We start from the raw sequence: 16,797 nt of genomic DNA, 5'->3' as shown, positions 1-16,797 counted from the left end.
AAACCATGATAAGATTTTGTAAGGTAACACCTTACCTGCTCTACGCTTCACAATATCACCACAGACAGATGCAGTTATCCTCTCCTTGCGAATGGCATGCCACTTGGGACTTTCTCCTTGCAACCTTGTCATTTCCTCAATTTGATGGCACTCCTCTTCTGTGACATATATAGCAGACAAACTACCACTTTTCTTTTCATCAAGAATCACATGTCATGCAGTTGTTGTTGCATAACATTTTCAACAGGAAGAAGTGGAAATTCACCAGCATCTAAAATATTTAATACATAATGGGATGACAGTTTTTGTTGCACAGCAAGTGGAGATCCTTTTGGAAATTTACCGAACTTTGTTTCTGTATATTTCAAGTCCACTTTGTCATCCAAATTCACAACAGTAAGTAATAAAGAAGTCTTGTCAACTGCTGAAACTCTGGAACAAAGGTCAGAGATCGGGAGATATCAGAATTGATTGGATTGTACAAAGTTGATCGTAATCCACGGGGTTGTTCTTGAGGTAATTTGGAATCGTAACCATGTACAACCACGTTGTCCGCAGTGCTTCCAGAGATCTTCTCTCCTCGTGGGAGATGCCAGGTCTGAGGCAGAGAAGTCTTCAAAACATCAGATGGTATGAATGTCATGTTAACTGATTTCATGTGCGCAAGACAAAATAACAGCCCAGTCACATGCCCACAGTGTCCTGACTGTCCAATTGTACACGAACAAGAGCTGCTGTCAAGAATGGGATCATCCAGCAGAAAAATCTATAAAATGTACCACAGCTTGTTGAACAAAACTGATAACTCGTGCATAGAAAATTAAAGTAGATGCAAAGCATTGTTGTCTGTCACTAAATTTACAAATCTTGATATCATTTTTTTTAAATTAAAATTACTAATTATACATGTGATTAAACATCTTACTGATCAAAATTAATTTTTTTTTCTTACCTCAATATCATGAGGGGATTCATTCCTGCGCTGTGACCTGTGGCATTTTCCTTTAACTACACAACCGTTTACTGCACTGTGAACTAAATTAATTTAGGAAAATGAATAACTTTGTTGACTTATTAGTTTATGAAGATTATTATTCATAAATATAATTTAAACGCATCTGTTTTTCCCTTGATTGTGTGTATAGATTTTTACACTTGACCATCGTACATATCATGATCGTAACGTAAGCAAAGTGAAAGTTCAAACGGAGATATTTATACGTACTTGTGATGTTTGTTACATATCTCTCGGCGAAATATTTATATCCTTTAGATATTTCTTTTTCTCCGAGACTCTGACTTCCTTTCTTTATGTAGCTCTCGACAAATCCAAAGGTAATATTTGGTACTTTTGTCAAGTCTCGCGTTGCAGACGCTTTTTTCGCCTCCATCTTTGTTTGTACTCGATACGACCTTAGCCTCGTTTTGAGTTCGATATGCATATTCATAAAATCTCATTAAGAAAGGAGTATACCACACACATAGACAGATATAACATTTGGTAAAATCATTTATATCTGTATACTACCACTAGATTACTGGCAACATTAAAAAGCTATCAGCGTTTTTTATCCTTACAAATTAATTCTGAACTGACGTTATCGTTGGAAACAGACATCATTACAAGATTTCTGATAGGAAGAGGGTTAATAGCTAACCATGAAATCTTGATATCTTGATGATTGTGTCACTCAAGTGATTAATTACTAAAGGTTACTCCAAAAAAGAAGGATAATCATTTATATTAAAATGAATGTAATCGTCGCTTATAGGTTATCACGATGAAATTTTATTGTTCCAAAAGATTTATCTAGTTTCTGAAATTAAGCTTTTGTTTCATGTTTTTAAAACAATTATTTCTAAATTTTAGAGCTTTTCAAATTATTTTCTCTGTTTAATTTACGTCTCTTGATTGAATTATATCACCAGAGATTTCAGGTAATCCAAGCTAATTGGTTTTTAACGCCTGTCATCGTTTGATATTGCTAAACTTATCTTTAGGCAAAATAACATCAAAAGGGCGATAATCCGGCTCTCAATTATTTTAAGGTTTTACTCAAGTGTCAAGACTTTTTATCTATTTATCTCCAAATGTCATTTTTACACATGTCACATTCTAATTGTTATATATACTGTTGATTTTGATTTGAATAATCAGTCGGAATCGGACAGCCGTCCCGAGCACACCGACCTGTATCAAAATTTGTCAGTTCCATATTAAAAGTTAAAACGCTGGTCGGAGTTTGTCTTGAATCTGTTTAATAAGAGTCATAACTGGCAAAGGAACGCAAATCGTGGCTGACAGAATCTTTGGGCCGGATCGTCAGGAAATTAGCTGACGGAATCTCTGGGCATGCCGGATCGTCAGGGAACTCCAAGAGAAGTTCTTCAAGTGAGCAATAAGCCGTTCACGTTTTCCAGTGGGGTCTTATTTTAGCACGGCCCGAGTGTTGATCGGGTTGGTGTAATCATTAAAGATGTGCTAATTGGTGCAGATATCCGGGTACAACACCACCTCTCATGAAGCTGAGCGAGTATTCCCCAAATCTCGAAGTTTCCTAGTAGTACCAGCTTTAACATTGGACTGACATGCAGTTCCGACCACAATGGCAAGTTTCAGCGCCGCTTTGCAGCAGATGTAACAGACGGCATTACTCCATCTGCAACGCCTTGGAGAAACACTGCCATAAATGTGGACAAGAGGGACATTTCAGCAGAGTGTGCGGAGAACGTTCATCCCGCGCGGTAAAATCAGATGCAAAGAGGAAAAGAGATACCGAACGATTGCAAGACTACATCAGCAGGAAAAGTTTGGTCCGGGTACTTCCGTTTGCAAGTTTAAGTGATTCAAAATTTAAAGAGTGTGTTAATTTAAAATCAGTGTTCACAACAGAAGTTCAGTGCGTGATACAAGATCTCAAGTATTCTAAAGCATTAATGAAAATGGACATCGGACTTCTGGAATGGAAATTACAGGAGAAGTCAAAGGCCATCGATGAAAAAGACCATCAGATAAAACTGTATACAAAATACTTAAATTATGCCATGTCGGACCTAAAGAAACTTTCTGGACGTGTTTCCCATTTCAACTGGCTTCTTGAAAATTATGAAATGGAAAATATCGTACTGCGTTCCATCAAGAAGAACTGTGTGTGTAACCGAGATGCTAAAAACAGTAAACTTGCCCGAGAGGAGTATAGACAGTTTAAAAATTCTGAAATATACAAAAAAAATTCTGAACACTAAATTTTGAATCTTTTTGACTTAACTATATGTTTAATTTTGTACTGTTATACACGTGTGATTTTTTAAAGTTTGAGGACAAACTTTTTGTGGCAATGGGAGAATTGTCATATACAAATTTTAATTGAAAAATTCAAATTTTTGTAGAGGACAGGTTATCACGATGAAATTTTATTGTTCCAAAAGATTTATCTAGTTTCTGAAATTAAGCTTTTGTTTCATGTTTTTAAAACAATTATTTCTAAATTTTAGAGCTTTTCAAATTATTTTCTCTGTTTAATTTACGTCTCTTGATTGAATTATATCACCAGAGATTTCAGGTAATCCAAGCTAATTGGTTTTTAACGCCTGTCATCGTTTGATATTGCTAAACTTATCTTTAGGCAAAATAACATCAAAAGGGCGATAATCCGGCTCTTAATTATTTTAAGGTTTTACTCAAGTGTCAAGACTTTTTATCTATTTATCTCCAAATGTCATTTTTACACATGTCACATTCTAATTGTTATATATACTGTTGATTTTGATTTGAATAATCAGTCGGAATCGGACAGCCGTCCCGAGCACACCGACCTGTATCAAAATTTGTCAGTTCCATATTAAAAGTTAAAACGCTGGTCGGAGTTTGTCTTGAATCTGTTTAATAAGAGTCATAACTGGCAAAGGAACGCAAATCGTGGCTGACAGAATCTTTGGGCCGGATCGTCAGGAAATTAGCTGACGGAATCTCTGGGCATGCCGGATCGTCAGGGAACTCCAAGAGAAGTTCTTCAAGTGAGCAATAAGCCGTTCACGTTTTCCAGTGGGGTCTTATTTTAGCACGGCCCGAGTGTTGATCGGGTTGGTGTAATCATTAAAGATGTGCTAATTTAATTGTCATATACAAATTTTAATTGAAAAATTCAAATTTTTGTAGAGGACAGATAGGTACATTTTATGATAAATTGAATAATACATTTTATGACGGGTGATGTTTTACTGTTTAGAAACGTGAGTCAATTGCTCTCTCTCTCTCTCTCTCTCTCTCTCTCATCTAATGGATATTGTTATAGCTGAAACGTGCCCCATCTCTCATGTTAGTTTCTTTTTTTGCGATAGGATTTTGCCATTTCACAAGATTGTTCTTAGTCTTTGAATTTTGTTACATATAGAATATAAAGAAACCTTTTTTGTTTAGCATAAAAGTTATATGAAGCAAAATTCGTTTTCAACAAATTAGCAAAAATGTACATGAAATATTAAATTTGTCAGACAGAAGCTGAAGTCAGGAATGTAGCGCTTATATTTTACATAACACAGAATCTCGCAGTTTGTATCTTCTTCAATCGTTTAGTAAGGAGGAAGGGGAAGGGAGTAAGGATTTTGAGCCTAATCTCTCTAGTGTGCCTCAGGTATGTAATGGCATCACTGTCTGATGTTCGTTTGATATATTTTCAAAAAAAAAATCTGTTTGAAAAACAATGATAACCACATTTGGAAAATGATCTTGCTGGCGAAAAGAAAAATTCTCAGAGACAAATAATACTCCGGGCAAAGTCAACAACTTAAAAATGTTCTAACTCAAAGAAAGGAAGTGACTTAATGACTCTTGTGTAATATTGAAAACCCATTGACCAAGCATTCAAATATTATACCCTAGGTTGTTTCTCTTTGAAAAATCACAAGGTCAAGATGAACAATACCAAGGAAGAAGCAGTTTTACAAGACATACACATGCATAAGCTGTTCGATATATCCTGGTGAGCTTGAGGTAAAACGAACCGCAAAGGCTGACAAATCTGTTTTATACTTGGATATTCAACTTTACAAAGACAGTCATAATAATGTAACAACCAAGCTCTATGATAAACGTAATGACTTTAATTTTTCTTTCGCCAGCTTCCCTGACTAATGCATCAATATTCCTTCACCTGCATACGGAGTTTATATATCTCAGTTGATTCGGTATGCAAGAGCACGTTCTATGGATGAAAAGTTTCTAAAACAAGGAAAATTATTAACCTAAAATGTTAAATACTTTTTATTTCCAATTGAAAATTTTATACAAAAGTATTTATTTTGTGAGATACTATATTTTGGCATTAAAATCTTAAAAATATGAACTAGTTGTGTCTTCTAGCCATCATTTGGGATGAACGAAAATCTTCACCATATTCTATTGTTCCGTCCCAGGGATTGACCCATTTTCCGGACCCATACACTCCATTTAAATAGGCCGCGTGACAGTTCCGGAACCACCACCCCCCTTCCGTGTAAGAAATGAAACATCCGGTTGTTAGAGAGTGATCCGGGGTCTTAAAAGTTTGGTCATTGTTATACCTCAATCTGTCTCCTGTAAAAAGATAAAGATAGAATGAAATAAAAATCGAAATTAACAACTACTTCATTTTTATTTCAAAATCTTTTGGTAAACAGAAAAAAAGACAGATACCATTGTACTTCACTACAAGAAAAGTTAACAATTAAAAACAATTTAATTATAAAATAAAAAAACTTGAAATGCAATATCATAATGTACACATGTAATTGATAAGTTTTATAGACAGAAAGCACAAAAAATAAATATGACAACGTAAGTGTTCTATATAATGTCAACTTGTCATAAAAATTGAACTTATTTATACTATTCTTCAGAATCATACAGTCAATCTGATTGGTTTATAGCAGGTCACGTATGGGAGACAATTTGTGATGTTTCCCTCACGCACAGTGTGATAACTGTGTTGTTAAATTGTCTGTTGACATATTTTGAAAGTGTGAAATCAGAGAAGTGTGAAGGAGACCACAAGAGGTTTGACTGACATTTTCTATTCAATCTTTTAAAATCATTACCAGGAGATTTTCAGGGATAGAATTCAATGGCTACTTAAGTTATACTATATAACCTGGGTTTGGGCAGTTAGTGCTTCATCGACGGCAGCGAAAAAAAAAATAAATGATCCATCTAGCATAACCATATTCATAGCAAATATGGGTGATAGGATGTTATGTCGATGAAATAAATATTTTCATAAGAAAATTGTATTTTACTAATAAAAACGATAAAACACTTAATAGAAAGTATAGAAAGTACATGATAAATTATGTCATTTAATTTTAAATTCAAATTTTCTGGGAGGAACACGCTTGCAGATGAACATAACGATGTGGAAAGATAAAGTAAAAGATCACAGACAATTTGACGATATCACACATCACCTGCTGTTCCGTTAGAGTAAGATCCCAAATGTAATCTATAGTCATCATCAGCGCCACTGACCCGGAAGTCAGAGTAATACTGGAAGTAATGGCTTCCATTTGTATGTTGTAACTTGACGTACAAGGAAGAGGATTTTAGAGTTAGAGCGTGTAATGCATCATTTCCTACAAGAAAAAATGTATGTATAAAAGTATAAGATTTACCAGAGAGAGAGAGAGAGAGAGAGAGAGAGAGAGAGAGAGAGAGAGAGAGAGAGAGAGAGAGAGAGAGAGAGAGAGAGAGAGAGAGAGAGAGAGAGAGAGAGAGAGAGAGAGAGAGAGAGAGAGAGAGAGAGAGAGAGAGAGAGAGAGAGAGAGAGAGAGAGAGAGAGAGAAAGAGAGAGAGAGAGAGAGAGTGAATAATGGTCAATTGTTACAACAAATTAAACTCGTTTAAGGTAAGGTTTGCGTTTACAGGGAGATAACTCTTGCGAATCACCAAAGCGTTTGAAACAGGCAAATTTAAACCAGCGCTGCTAAGCATCTCGGTAACGAATTTCCTCTGTCATACTTGATGTTGTTAAGACTAAAAACAAAGGACGTTTTCAGGAGAAAGTCTTATAACAAATCAAAGCATAGGAATCTTAGAAACCTTTGAGATTAGCGTGATGCATGTGGATGAACCAATAAAGGAGGACTTGTTTATTTTCGATACGGAACGTGGCAAGTTGCACGGCCATTCCGATCAGAAGAAAGTCATTGACGCATTGTGCTATTGTGTTTCTCGCTTCACCACTACACTAAAATTTTAAGTGAGAATGGGAAAGAAAAAAGAAAAGACCTGAGAGTATCCTGTAAAGTATTATGCTATATGCAGTCCGAACAGGGAAGAAAAGTCACGGCCGCGTGCATTTGACCATGTCCAATGATGATGTTGACAGTTTGATTATTGATAGTATTTTCATCAGGTAATTATTTAATTATTCATTTTACTGAAAGTTATGAATGATCTACTGACTACGGATTTAAAAACGATGAATAAACGGTACAAGGATGTCAGAATGTGACTAATATACCAACATTGCCAAAAAATAAAAATGCATTCATTCAAGAAATTATAAAAAATAAAATCCTTGCTTTTTAGGCCTAATATTTGTAACATTACTGGAACAGGTCTTCAATTGTTCAAGTTACCTTTTTAATGAGGTTTGTTTTTAATTAATATCTCATTTTCTAATAAATAAAACAGAGATACAGATTGTGCATGACAAGAACATTAATTTTCTTGATCAAGCATTTGCATTTCACTAATTCAATCTGTAAATTTTACAATAATTTCATATTGATTCTTCATTGATTATATTGGAAATTTATTCATTTCATTGAGGGGATGAAACTCAGTGCAATTCCTTATGCAATTCCAAAAATGCAATTCCTTAAATGTTATTGTAAAAATGAACACATATGATTTCAGATCATGGGTCATTAATTGGAATAGATAAGAACCAAAAAAAAAGTACTTCAGTGTTTCCTTAAAAGATTTGTGCCATCAATCAAAGTAGAGGTCATCCCATATCAGCTCAAGAATATTAAAGAAAGTTGGATGGATCAAGCTAAGATGTTGAACCAGACATGGCAAAATCAATGGAGATTTGGAGAAGAACTTCTGACTTGTTATACCCAATGCATATTTTTATATGTCTATAGATTATAGAAGAAAATTTAATGTTTAACGACATCCTATCTAGTATATACCCGGTACATGCTGTTTTCCATATATTTAGAAAATATGTGTATGTGATGATTGCAGTGCACGCTCTGTTTGTCCATCTTTAATTTGTTTTCAGTAAAATAAATGTATACATCATATGTATTAATTGAAGGTTGCTTTTGTCTATACTTACATTTAACAAGTTTCTTAAAAGGGTTTGTAAAATTGCAAGGAAATTAATACATGAACAATTAAGATTAATATTTTTATTCATTAAATTTTGTTCTTACCAGGACCTAATATGCTCAAATAAGTATTTCTGAAAACTGATGAGATTTGTACATAAAGCTGCAGTGAACATGTATAATTATATCTACTGTAACAGCTAAAAACATGACACTTGGAAATTGTAAGGTTGTTAATTTAGTAGGAATGATAAGACCAGTTTAGTAATCTACTAAAATTAAAATCTTTCACAAATACATGTACATGTAGTTTATTTTAAAATACTTTACATTTATAATCTTTTAATTTTTTTCTGCATTTTGATTTTAAAAAGGAGAAAATTTTGTTATATTTAAATTATTATTTCATGGATATCAAGGAGATATATCCATCACTGTAGCATTGTTTCTTTTTCCCTGTTCTTGACAAATATTTATGACAATGTTATGTCATTTTGCAGAATTTGCCTTTTCTCTGAAATCAGAAGTACTCATTAAAGTATGAATTGATGTCACTTAGAATTCATCTTTATTTTGTTCTGTCTGATATTTCAATTTAGATTCTCAGACTACCTAATCCAATGATTGAGCTAATGTCCATGAAGTTTTAAAAAATGTTTGGTTGTGGGCCTCTCCAGACCGACTGACTAAAATGACCAGACTGAAAACTTTTTTTCAATGCAGTGCAGTATTTTTTTTCTTTTTATTCCTCTTATCCCCCTTAAAAAAATGTTGAAGATTTTCTCACCTACCAACTCAATAATTTTACCCTGAGTCAAGAGAGGGCAAACCAGCATTACTTTAAAGATAGCATTTCTACTCTTCGAAGTAAAGAAATCATTTAATTATAAAAACAGCAGCTTCGTGGATGCAATGCTTACAACATTTCACTCAAAAAATGGCATACATGTATAATGACAGTCACCAGCCATAACTGAATAAAGATATTTTGCTACAAAGATGTCTAGAAGTTACTACAAATTGGAATAACTACATGTAAATCAGCATGAGGTCAAATTCATAGGCTTTTAATTGGTTTAGTTGCAACATGTTCTGAAGTATGTTTATATACATATACATGTACTTCTAAAGGTGTTGCAGTATAATTCATGGACAATTTCATCAGAATATTCAGATGTAAAGTCATTGCAATAAATACTAGAGTTCTTCCATGGAATAAATTTTTAGACCATCATGTAGCACAGGAGGAGTTTTATTTTGAATATTTTTGGCCAATTTATGCCTAAAAACAATATAAAAAATAACATTTAGTCTTTAACATTCACCATGACAAGGTGATATCAATGTTGTCTTAAAAGTGTAGAAAAAGCCTGACTTTTATGTTCCGAACCCATAATATAGCCCCTGTTTCCATGAAAATAATATTGGGGACATACATATTTTTTTAGTTCAAATTAATGAAAATGATCAAACTAATAACTTAATGGATTTTGATGGAATCGGTAGATATGTAAAACGTTGATTTTTATATTTTCGTTGCCATGGCAACGGTTTCACTTTTTCAAGGAAAATTGAAAAATCTTCTTTTTAACCCAAATTTTCACATTTTTGATAACGGAAAATTAAAAGTTTAAATAATAGAAGCATGAATTATTCTAATTCAGGTCATTTTAATTATAAAAGTTTGATAATTTATGAAATAAATCAATTTTTTCAATGAAAATAATATTCGAGGTGAAATATGAAATACGTTAAATTTGGCGTCTTTTACTTAAAAAATGGGACGGGCAATATCTTTGAAAATCATATTAAATGATGAAGCTAATCTCCCTGAATAAATTGATATATAGCATGTGTGCATATTAAAAAAAGTATTAGTTGGAGGGAGACGCAAACCTTACCTTAAACAAATTCTAAAGTTTGTTATAACAAATTAAATTTGTTTAATCAAATTCAATAATCAGGGCCTATAGAAATATATATATGAATTCGATATAACGATTTGTCGAATTCGTTTTAACGAATTTAATTCGTTATTAAAAAAAAGTGAAATTCGTTTAAACGAATTCAATTCGTTATAACAAATTTTAGAATCTGTTAAAACGAATTTAATTCGTATTAACAAATTTTTGAATTCGTTATAACGAAATCAACAGATTTGTTATAACAGATTAAATTCATTATAACGAATTCAAATAAATTGTTTTAACGAATTAAATTCGTTATAACAAATTCGAGAATTCGTTATATCTGATTCAAAAATATTTTTCGATAGGTCCTAAATAGGCTTCCATACCTAACCAATATTCAGTTGATTCATTCCCAAAACCATTCTGATATTCAGTCCAGTTCCTAGAGAAAGACACAGATCCATCAAGCCGCTTTTGAAAAACCTGCACAAAAATTATTTTAAAAAAAAATTTACGACGAGATTTTTTATTGCTTTTTATTTTTTCTCGATAAAAGATTTATAATTATTCTGTTAAAGTTACATGCATCAACCTACTTAAAGTTATATCTGGCGTCAAGTAAACAATTTTGAAAAACTTTTCATAATAAATGTGTTGCAGAAAAGATATTTAGATCTCTTTTAATTATAATTTTTTTTCCACTGATGTTATCCAGGGTGCTTAATGATCATATATTTGCGTAAATCGCATTTAATTTTATTGGAATTGCAAAATAACAGCAAAACTGTTGCAGTAATTAAATCAAACATATCAATATATAAATAGAAACATTTACATATATGTAGCATTTTATGATTTGAAGACACACAACTCTGTATACTTAGGTAAAATCAATACAGCAGAGACACAATAATTCATGGAAAAATGGTATCTTTTTTACATACCGTCCATCCTCCTCCCATGGTCTTCATATCACACAGTACTTCTTTATATGTAGAGTTGTTCCACGGATAGATCCTATAGATACCCGAGGGTCTCTGTCCCTGGTCCATAACCTCAAGGCAGTCCATAGGATATACTATAGAATTTATCAAAGACCAAATACTTACATGTACTAATAAAAACACCATACTAATTAAAACACAAATAAAACATTTGAAATATGTTCAGTTACTTAAATTTGTAGATAAATGTATCTATTTCATTTACTTGATCATATATGAAAAGAACACTTTTCTCTATATGCAAAACAGTATCTGATAGTTAGAAATGTTCAAATGTATTTAAAAATAATTTTAATGTAGATATAGGTTTCTTTATTTACGTTTTTGTAAATTTATGTTCGTATTTTCTATTAATACGCTGTAGTTTTTATTTTTATTTTCTTAGTACATTAAACCGACCCCGAGGCAAATGATGTATCAAAATGCACTACTGGCCATGGAGAAGTAATATATTAGTTTAAAATTTTTCATTTTTTTTATTTCAGCAATTCGAAAGGAAAACTAGTGTTTAAGAATATGATTACCCCTCTATTTCAATCGGTTTTTAAAAATAGTTTTGACATTATTTAGAGTTTTCTACATTTTTCAGCGTAAAGCAATCCGCATAAAGAGTAAGACTGAAGCCATTAGAATGAAAAAAAAGAAGATTTTTGATTTTATTTCAATACAACCAAATCCACAAGCTGATGGAGAACTGCATCCGTATTTCAAACCTTAGATTAAATTTGAAAGCATGACATAAACGTCACAGAACCGATACAAAAGTAACACGTATATAATATTAATTTAATAATTATAAGATTAGATTCATATTGAGAGTTTGCTTAATCTTTACTTTGAAATAAGGAGAGTTTGCTTAATTATAAATTGAAATAAGTGAGGAAATCAAAAGTCTGAAGTTGTGAAAATATTTTCTGAATTTTATATTGTAAGCTTTATCATTCTTACCAGTATCCCCCAGTGTTTCGTTGACTGACACAGATGGCCCCTCATTGATGCTTTCCAGCCTTTGTAATCGTATATTAACGTCATCCAATTTCAACTTTAATTCCGCAATCATCACATGTATATTTGTTGTCCCTTCTTTTGACATCCTCTTGTGTATTTGTACAGTCTCATTTAGAACATCTAACTTCTGACGGAGATGAGAGTTTTCGATCTCCAAGTTTTGTTCTCTGTTTTCCAATGTCTTTATATCCTCTATCACCTTTTGAAGTCTTTTCTTAACATTTTGAGTCATTCTTCTATTGTCAATGACATCCATGACCAGTTTTTGAATTTTCTGCACCATAGAAAACCGTACAAGACTTTCTTGATTTAATATTTCCAGTAAAACGCTTGATGGATTTCCCGAGGCCGTCTTATTCTCCATGGCGCTTTTATCTGATTCAGATGAATTACCAAACGTAACAAACAATAGTAAATATATTATTTTTCTTAGCCCCATGGTTGCTTAAAAATCCATCCTCTAGCTCAAGATAAACTTTCGTTTTTAGTTGCACAATAGTTTACTTATAAAACAAAAAAAATACCGGTTTTTCCCGTGCGTCTCATACACATTCCTGGGATGTTTTGTGAAATTTGCCACCCACGCAAACAAAATTAACTATTATCCCTTAAATTTACAATGATTTCTTAGAATTTACATATAAAAATAAACAAAGGGGGATGAGGTGTAAGAACAATGTATCAACTGGCTTTGTTTTTTAAGTATAACTGCAATTTAGTAAAATGAATTTTTTCTTTTATATAATACAATCTTTTATTCTAAAAGACATATTTTCGAATTAAGGTTAAGGTTTTAAGAATTTATTTTCATCGGAGTTCGGTGTAAATATGAGCCTTGACCATTTCTTAATGTAACATAATGCTATAAGTATTAAACAATTTTCCCCATCATTTTAAGTCTAAAACTGTACCAGCATAGTCTGTTTCCTACATCATGGTCACTGCAATGAAGAACAACCTTCATTTTTTTTAGCATGCCGGTCATGTATCGTTAATTCATTTTCAGCACTGAAGAAGATCACAAATTATACTTGTTAGAAAGGGTTTCATCACAGATTTGTGAAACTATTATGAATTAGGGGAAGAATTGTAATTTTTTTGACGCAAGATAAAAACTATCCCGGAATTATTTATCTATAGTTTATCTTTCAATATAAATGCAAAATTTCATGTTCTAGCATGTCAATATGGAATGTTTCTTACAATTCTTACCTTTCTTAAACTACTAAAATCAGTCACTGTAGATCTACTAATTAATAGTTCTAAGTTGAAGATTTTGTTTTTCGTGATTTGGCAACCTTGGATTATTGCAGATGATGCTTTTTTTAGTTAAATGTGAGATTAAAGCTGGTCTTGGAAGTTAATTTCGGTTGCTCTATCACTACTTTTTATGAAAAACAAAGGACTATCTTTTTGTACAATTATAATATCATATATTTCTAATTCTATTCATATCAGTGTCTTTCATGGTTCTTTTTTAGTATACGGTTTATAATCATCGTATTTTGTTAAATTAGAATACTGAAATTCTTTTGAGATTCATTTAACTCATCTTGGAGGCACTAGTGTTCCCAACATGTTCGATTGACAGTATCTCTGTATGATCATTTAAAATAAATGTACCAAATAAAAATTTTCTGTTTAAGATTATGGCATAATACCATGATATAAATCTCAACTGAAAATATATACTTTGTTAAAAAAAGTGAGTATGTTTCCTCCATCGTAAGACGGAAATCATTCATAAATATGCACTTTTCAGTTTACCTATACTATTTTTTAATTAATGTTTCAAACTTACTTTTAAATGTTGAGCTAATTAAGAAGCCCTATGCAAACGTTTGTATTTATATCAGAAACTGGATCCATTTAAAACGGGAAGGTAATAAATTGTTTTTTACTGATATATGACTTTGTCTTAAAGCATTTTAATCATTATCCAGATATTTCAAAAATAAAGATGTCATACCACACACGCAGAAACATATTGGCGTCCGTAAACAGTTCTATCTTGAAAATTTATATTTGCATTCCACTTTGTAGAAAACAGCTCTGATAGCTTTCGGTGTTCTATTTATTTCTCTGAAATTATTTTCAACAGACGTTATTTCTTATTACCGTCATTTCGAAATCATTGAAATGATTTTCATTTCGAAATCGTTTCAACGGTTGTCATTTCGAAATATACGACAAAAAATGTGTACGTATATTATTATAACAAGATTCTAATCCATATTATATCAGGAAATAAATTATTACCTGTTCCTAATAGTAGACAAAGTAATCAATTATGTAACTGAATGCCCTGGTTTTCTAAGATGTCTGCAGACTATAAAAACTGATGATCAATTTCTTCATTGTGTTATTATTGATGCGTCCACTTGAACATGTAAAGTCTTGCATACAGTATAATAAGTAATTATTCAAGTCTCTCCTTCTTTCTCTCCATTATAATTAGTAAGATACATTTGACTGTTTCTAGAAGTACATGTACCACGTATCTTAAGCTTTTTTCTTTCTATATATACATAATTATATATACCGTAAATCTGGAAGTCTTTACGTTGATTTTATTTTGCGAATTCGGGTCAAAATGCTGTTGATTAATTCTTATGTTTCAAAATTTTGCGAATGACCACTGCTTTGTTTAAATTTTCTTAATGGTAATTTATTTTTAAGAAAAATATTTTTGCGAATGCAATGAACTCGCAAATTTCCTAAAAATTTATCTACAGCATAAATTTCCAAATTAATGGTATTTGGCTTTATTTTTTTAAATGCATTATGGAGAATGCTTTGATAATGCTGTTAATTACTTAACCTCATTTTAAGACATCTACTTGACATACAATTAAATTGCAACAACATTGAACACGATCTAAAGTTCTGCTTCGTATCAAATATAATAAGTGTTAAGTTTTGCTTTAAGAAAATCTAACGCAAGGCAAACCATCCCCTGGCAAAGAGCATAATAATATATGCATCGGGATCGAAGTTGTAGAATGCTTACTTGATTTAAAGAATACGATCCCGATGCATATACATGATTGTAATATGTCACTTCCTTTTCGCACAGAATTTACTGACCCACCACACGTTCATCTTAACACAAAACAGGTACATGTACACGGACATGTATTGTAAAGCAGAGATGTAGTTATTATTATATATTTACATCCGATGAATATTATTCCTTTATTTCTTATGAAGACCATTGCCATTAATCAGTGCATGAACAACACTTAGCTAGCCCACGTGCGTGGATTTCTTAATGAACAATGGTAGTTCCATCACCTATGCATACATGTACAATGACATACATGTATTGATCTTAAATATACTTTAACACATTCGATTCTACTTTTAATGATTTTTAAATACAGATGTAAATATAAACAATTAAATGCTTTCTTTGTTTGTTAGTCCGGGAATTAACGTTACGCTTACGCGGGTTTTGTATATATTTTAAATTTACAACTGACTCAATGTCTTTCATTTCTTAAATAAAATGATGAAACATCGAAAGTCGAAGCCTTATCCACTACTCACAAGGTATCAACAAACAAGACATAAGCGTGATAAAAGCGCTGTGTGTTTACATTTTCAAGTACGGGGAAACAACTTTAATATATGACGTTACGCAAAAGCCTTTGAACCTTAAATAAATTAATAAATAAATAGATAAAGTATTCCATAATCAATGCAAAACTTATTGTGTTTCCTATTTCACCGAATCCCTAAAAAATTTTCGAGTAAACATTACCTATTTCATAAAATTAAGCTGACCATTTAATCAACGTGTACCTGATCTCGCTGTTCTGATCGATTATGGATGACGTCACTGATTTTAAACGAGCTTTAAATTCCCCTTGTAACATTTACGACATTTATGACCACTCTCAAAATGCTACTCCAAATACAGTTTTAGTCTGATTATAACATAATGTGGCATGCAAGTAGACTACACTAAGAACATAAAGAGACTTTATGAATTAAGAATCATTATTCTATTTATTGCTGTTGTAAAGTTTCAATTCCCAACTCTCTTCCTTTGCTATAAGTACAAACCAGTAGAGCTTCAGTCTCGACAGAGGCTTCTGGTTATATTCATATTTAAGTAAAGGAAGATGCAAGTTCTCTCTTTTTATATATAATTTACTCTGGGAAACAAAAGGGGTATATTTAAGGAATCACTGTCTAGTTAGTTTGGAATTCCAGGGCATCAACGATAACGGGAAACATGGGATAATGTGCATAACGGGCGAAGCCCGTTATTCATAAATTACCCCATGTTTCCCACTCCCGTTGATGTCCCCTGCATACTATACTAACGAGACAGTGATTCCTTATATTTCCATTTCATTGTGAAATAAAATTGTAGATTTGACTTCAAAAATGTAGACATAGATTTAAATCACACGAGGACTCCCATGCAAATTTCAGAAGTCCTCGCCAACTGACGTCAAACACAAATATTCAACTTCAAACATATGATGATAATTTTGCTTCATTATCAAATCACTACAAGGGTTATTTTCATGAGAAATATATGTGTTTTA

At 32.1% G+C, this 16,797-nt stretch overlaps 1 protein-coding gene across 1 annotated transcript; it reads right to left on the bottom strand.

Moving 5' to 3' along the window:
- Positions 1-5,337: 5,337 nt before the first annotated feature.
- LOC134245425 (ficolin-2-like) lies at positions 5,338-12,782 on the bottom strand. The gene is made up of 5 exons (XM_062727708.1): positions 12,179-12,782; positions 11,171-11,304; positions 10,613-10,709; positions 6,442-6,606; positions 5,338-5,575 (listed from the first exon to the last, which is right to left on the bottom strand). Exons 1-5 carry the CDS (start codon positions 12,675-12,677, stop codon positions 5,346-5,348), a joined length of 1,125 nt encoding a protein of 374 aa, XP_062583692.1. The 5' UTR covers positions 12,678-12,782; the 3' UTR covers positions 5,338-5,345.
- Positions 12,783-16,797: the final 4,015 nt, after the last annotated feature.

The sequence above is a fragment of the Saccostrea cucullata genome, unplaced genomic scaffold (assembly GCF_032062105.1).
Source record: "Saccostrea cucullata isolate Sc308-1 unplaced genomic scaffold, CSIRO_AGI_Scuc_v1 ctg1883, whole genome shotgun sequence".
Classification (NCBI taxonomy): domain Eukaryota; kingdom Metazoa; phylum Mollusca; class Bivalvia; order Ostreida; family Ostreidae; genus Saccostrea; species Saccostrea cuccullata.
The sequence above is the reverse complement of the archived record's forward strand: the minus strand, read 5'-3'. Positions and strand labels throughout refer to the sequence as shown.

What these genes read in the sequence shown, in the direction of transcription:
- LOC134245425 (XM_062727708.1), bottom strand. Translation starts at nt 12,677, where the DNA reads ATGGGGCTAAGAAAAATAATATATTTACTATTGTTTGTTACGTTTGGT. An exon ending in CGAAACACTGGGGGATACTG is followed by an intron (nt 11,305 to 12,178) that starts GTAAGAATGATA and finishes TAAATTCTATAG; the next exon opens with TATATCCTATGGACTGCCTT. An exon ending in ATCAACTGAATATTGGTTAG is followed by an intron (nt 6,607 to 10,612) that starts GTATGGAAGCCT and finishes TTTTTCTTGTAG; the next exon opens with GAAATGATGCATTACACGCT.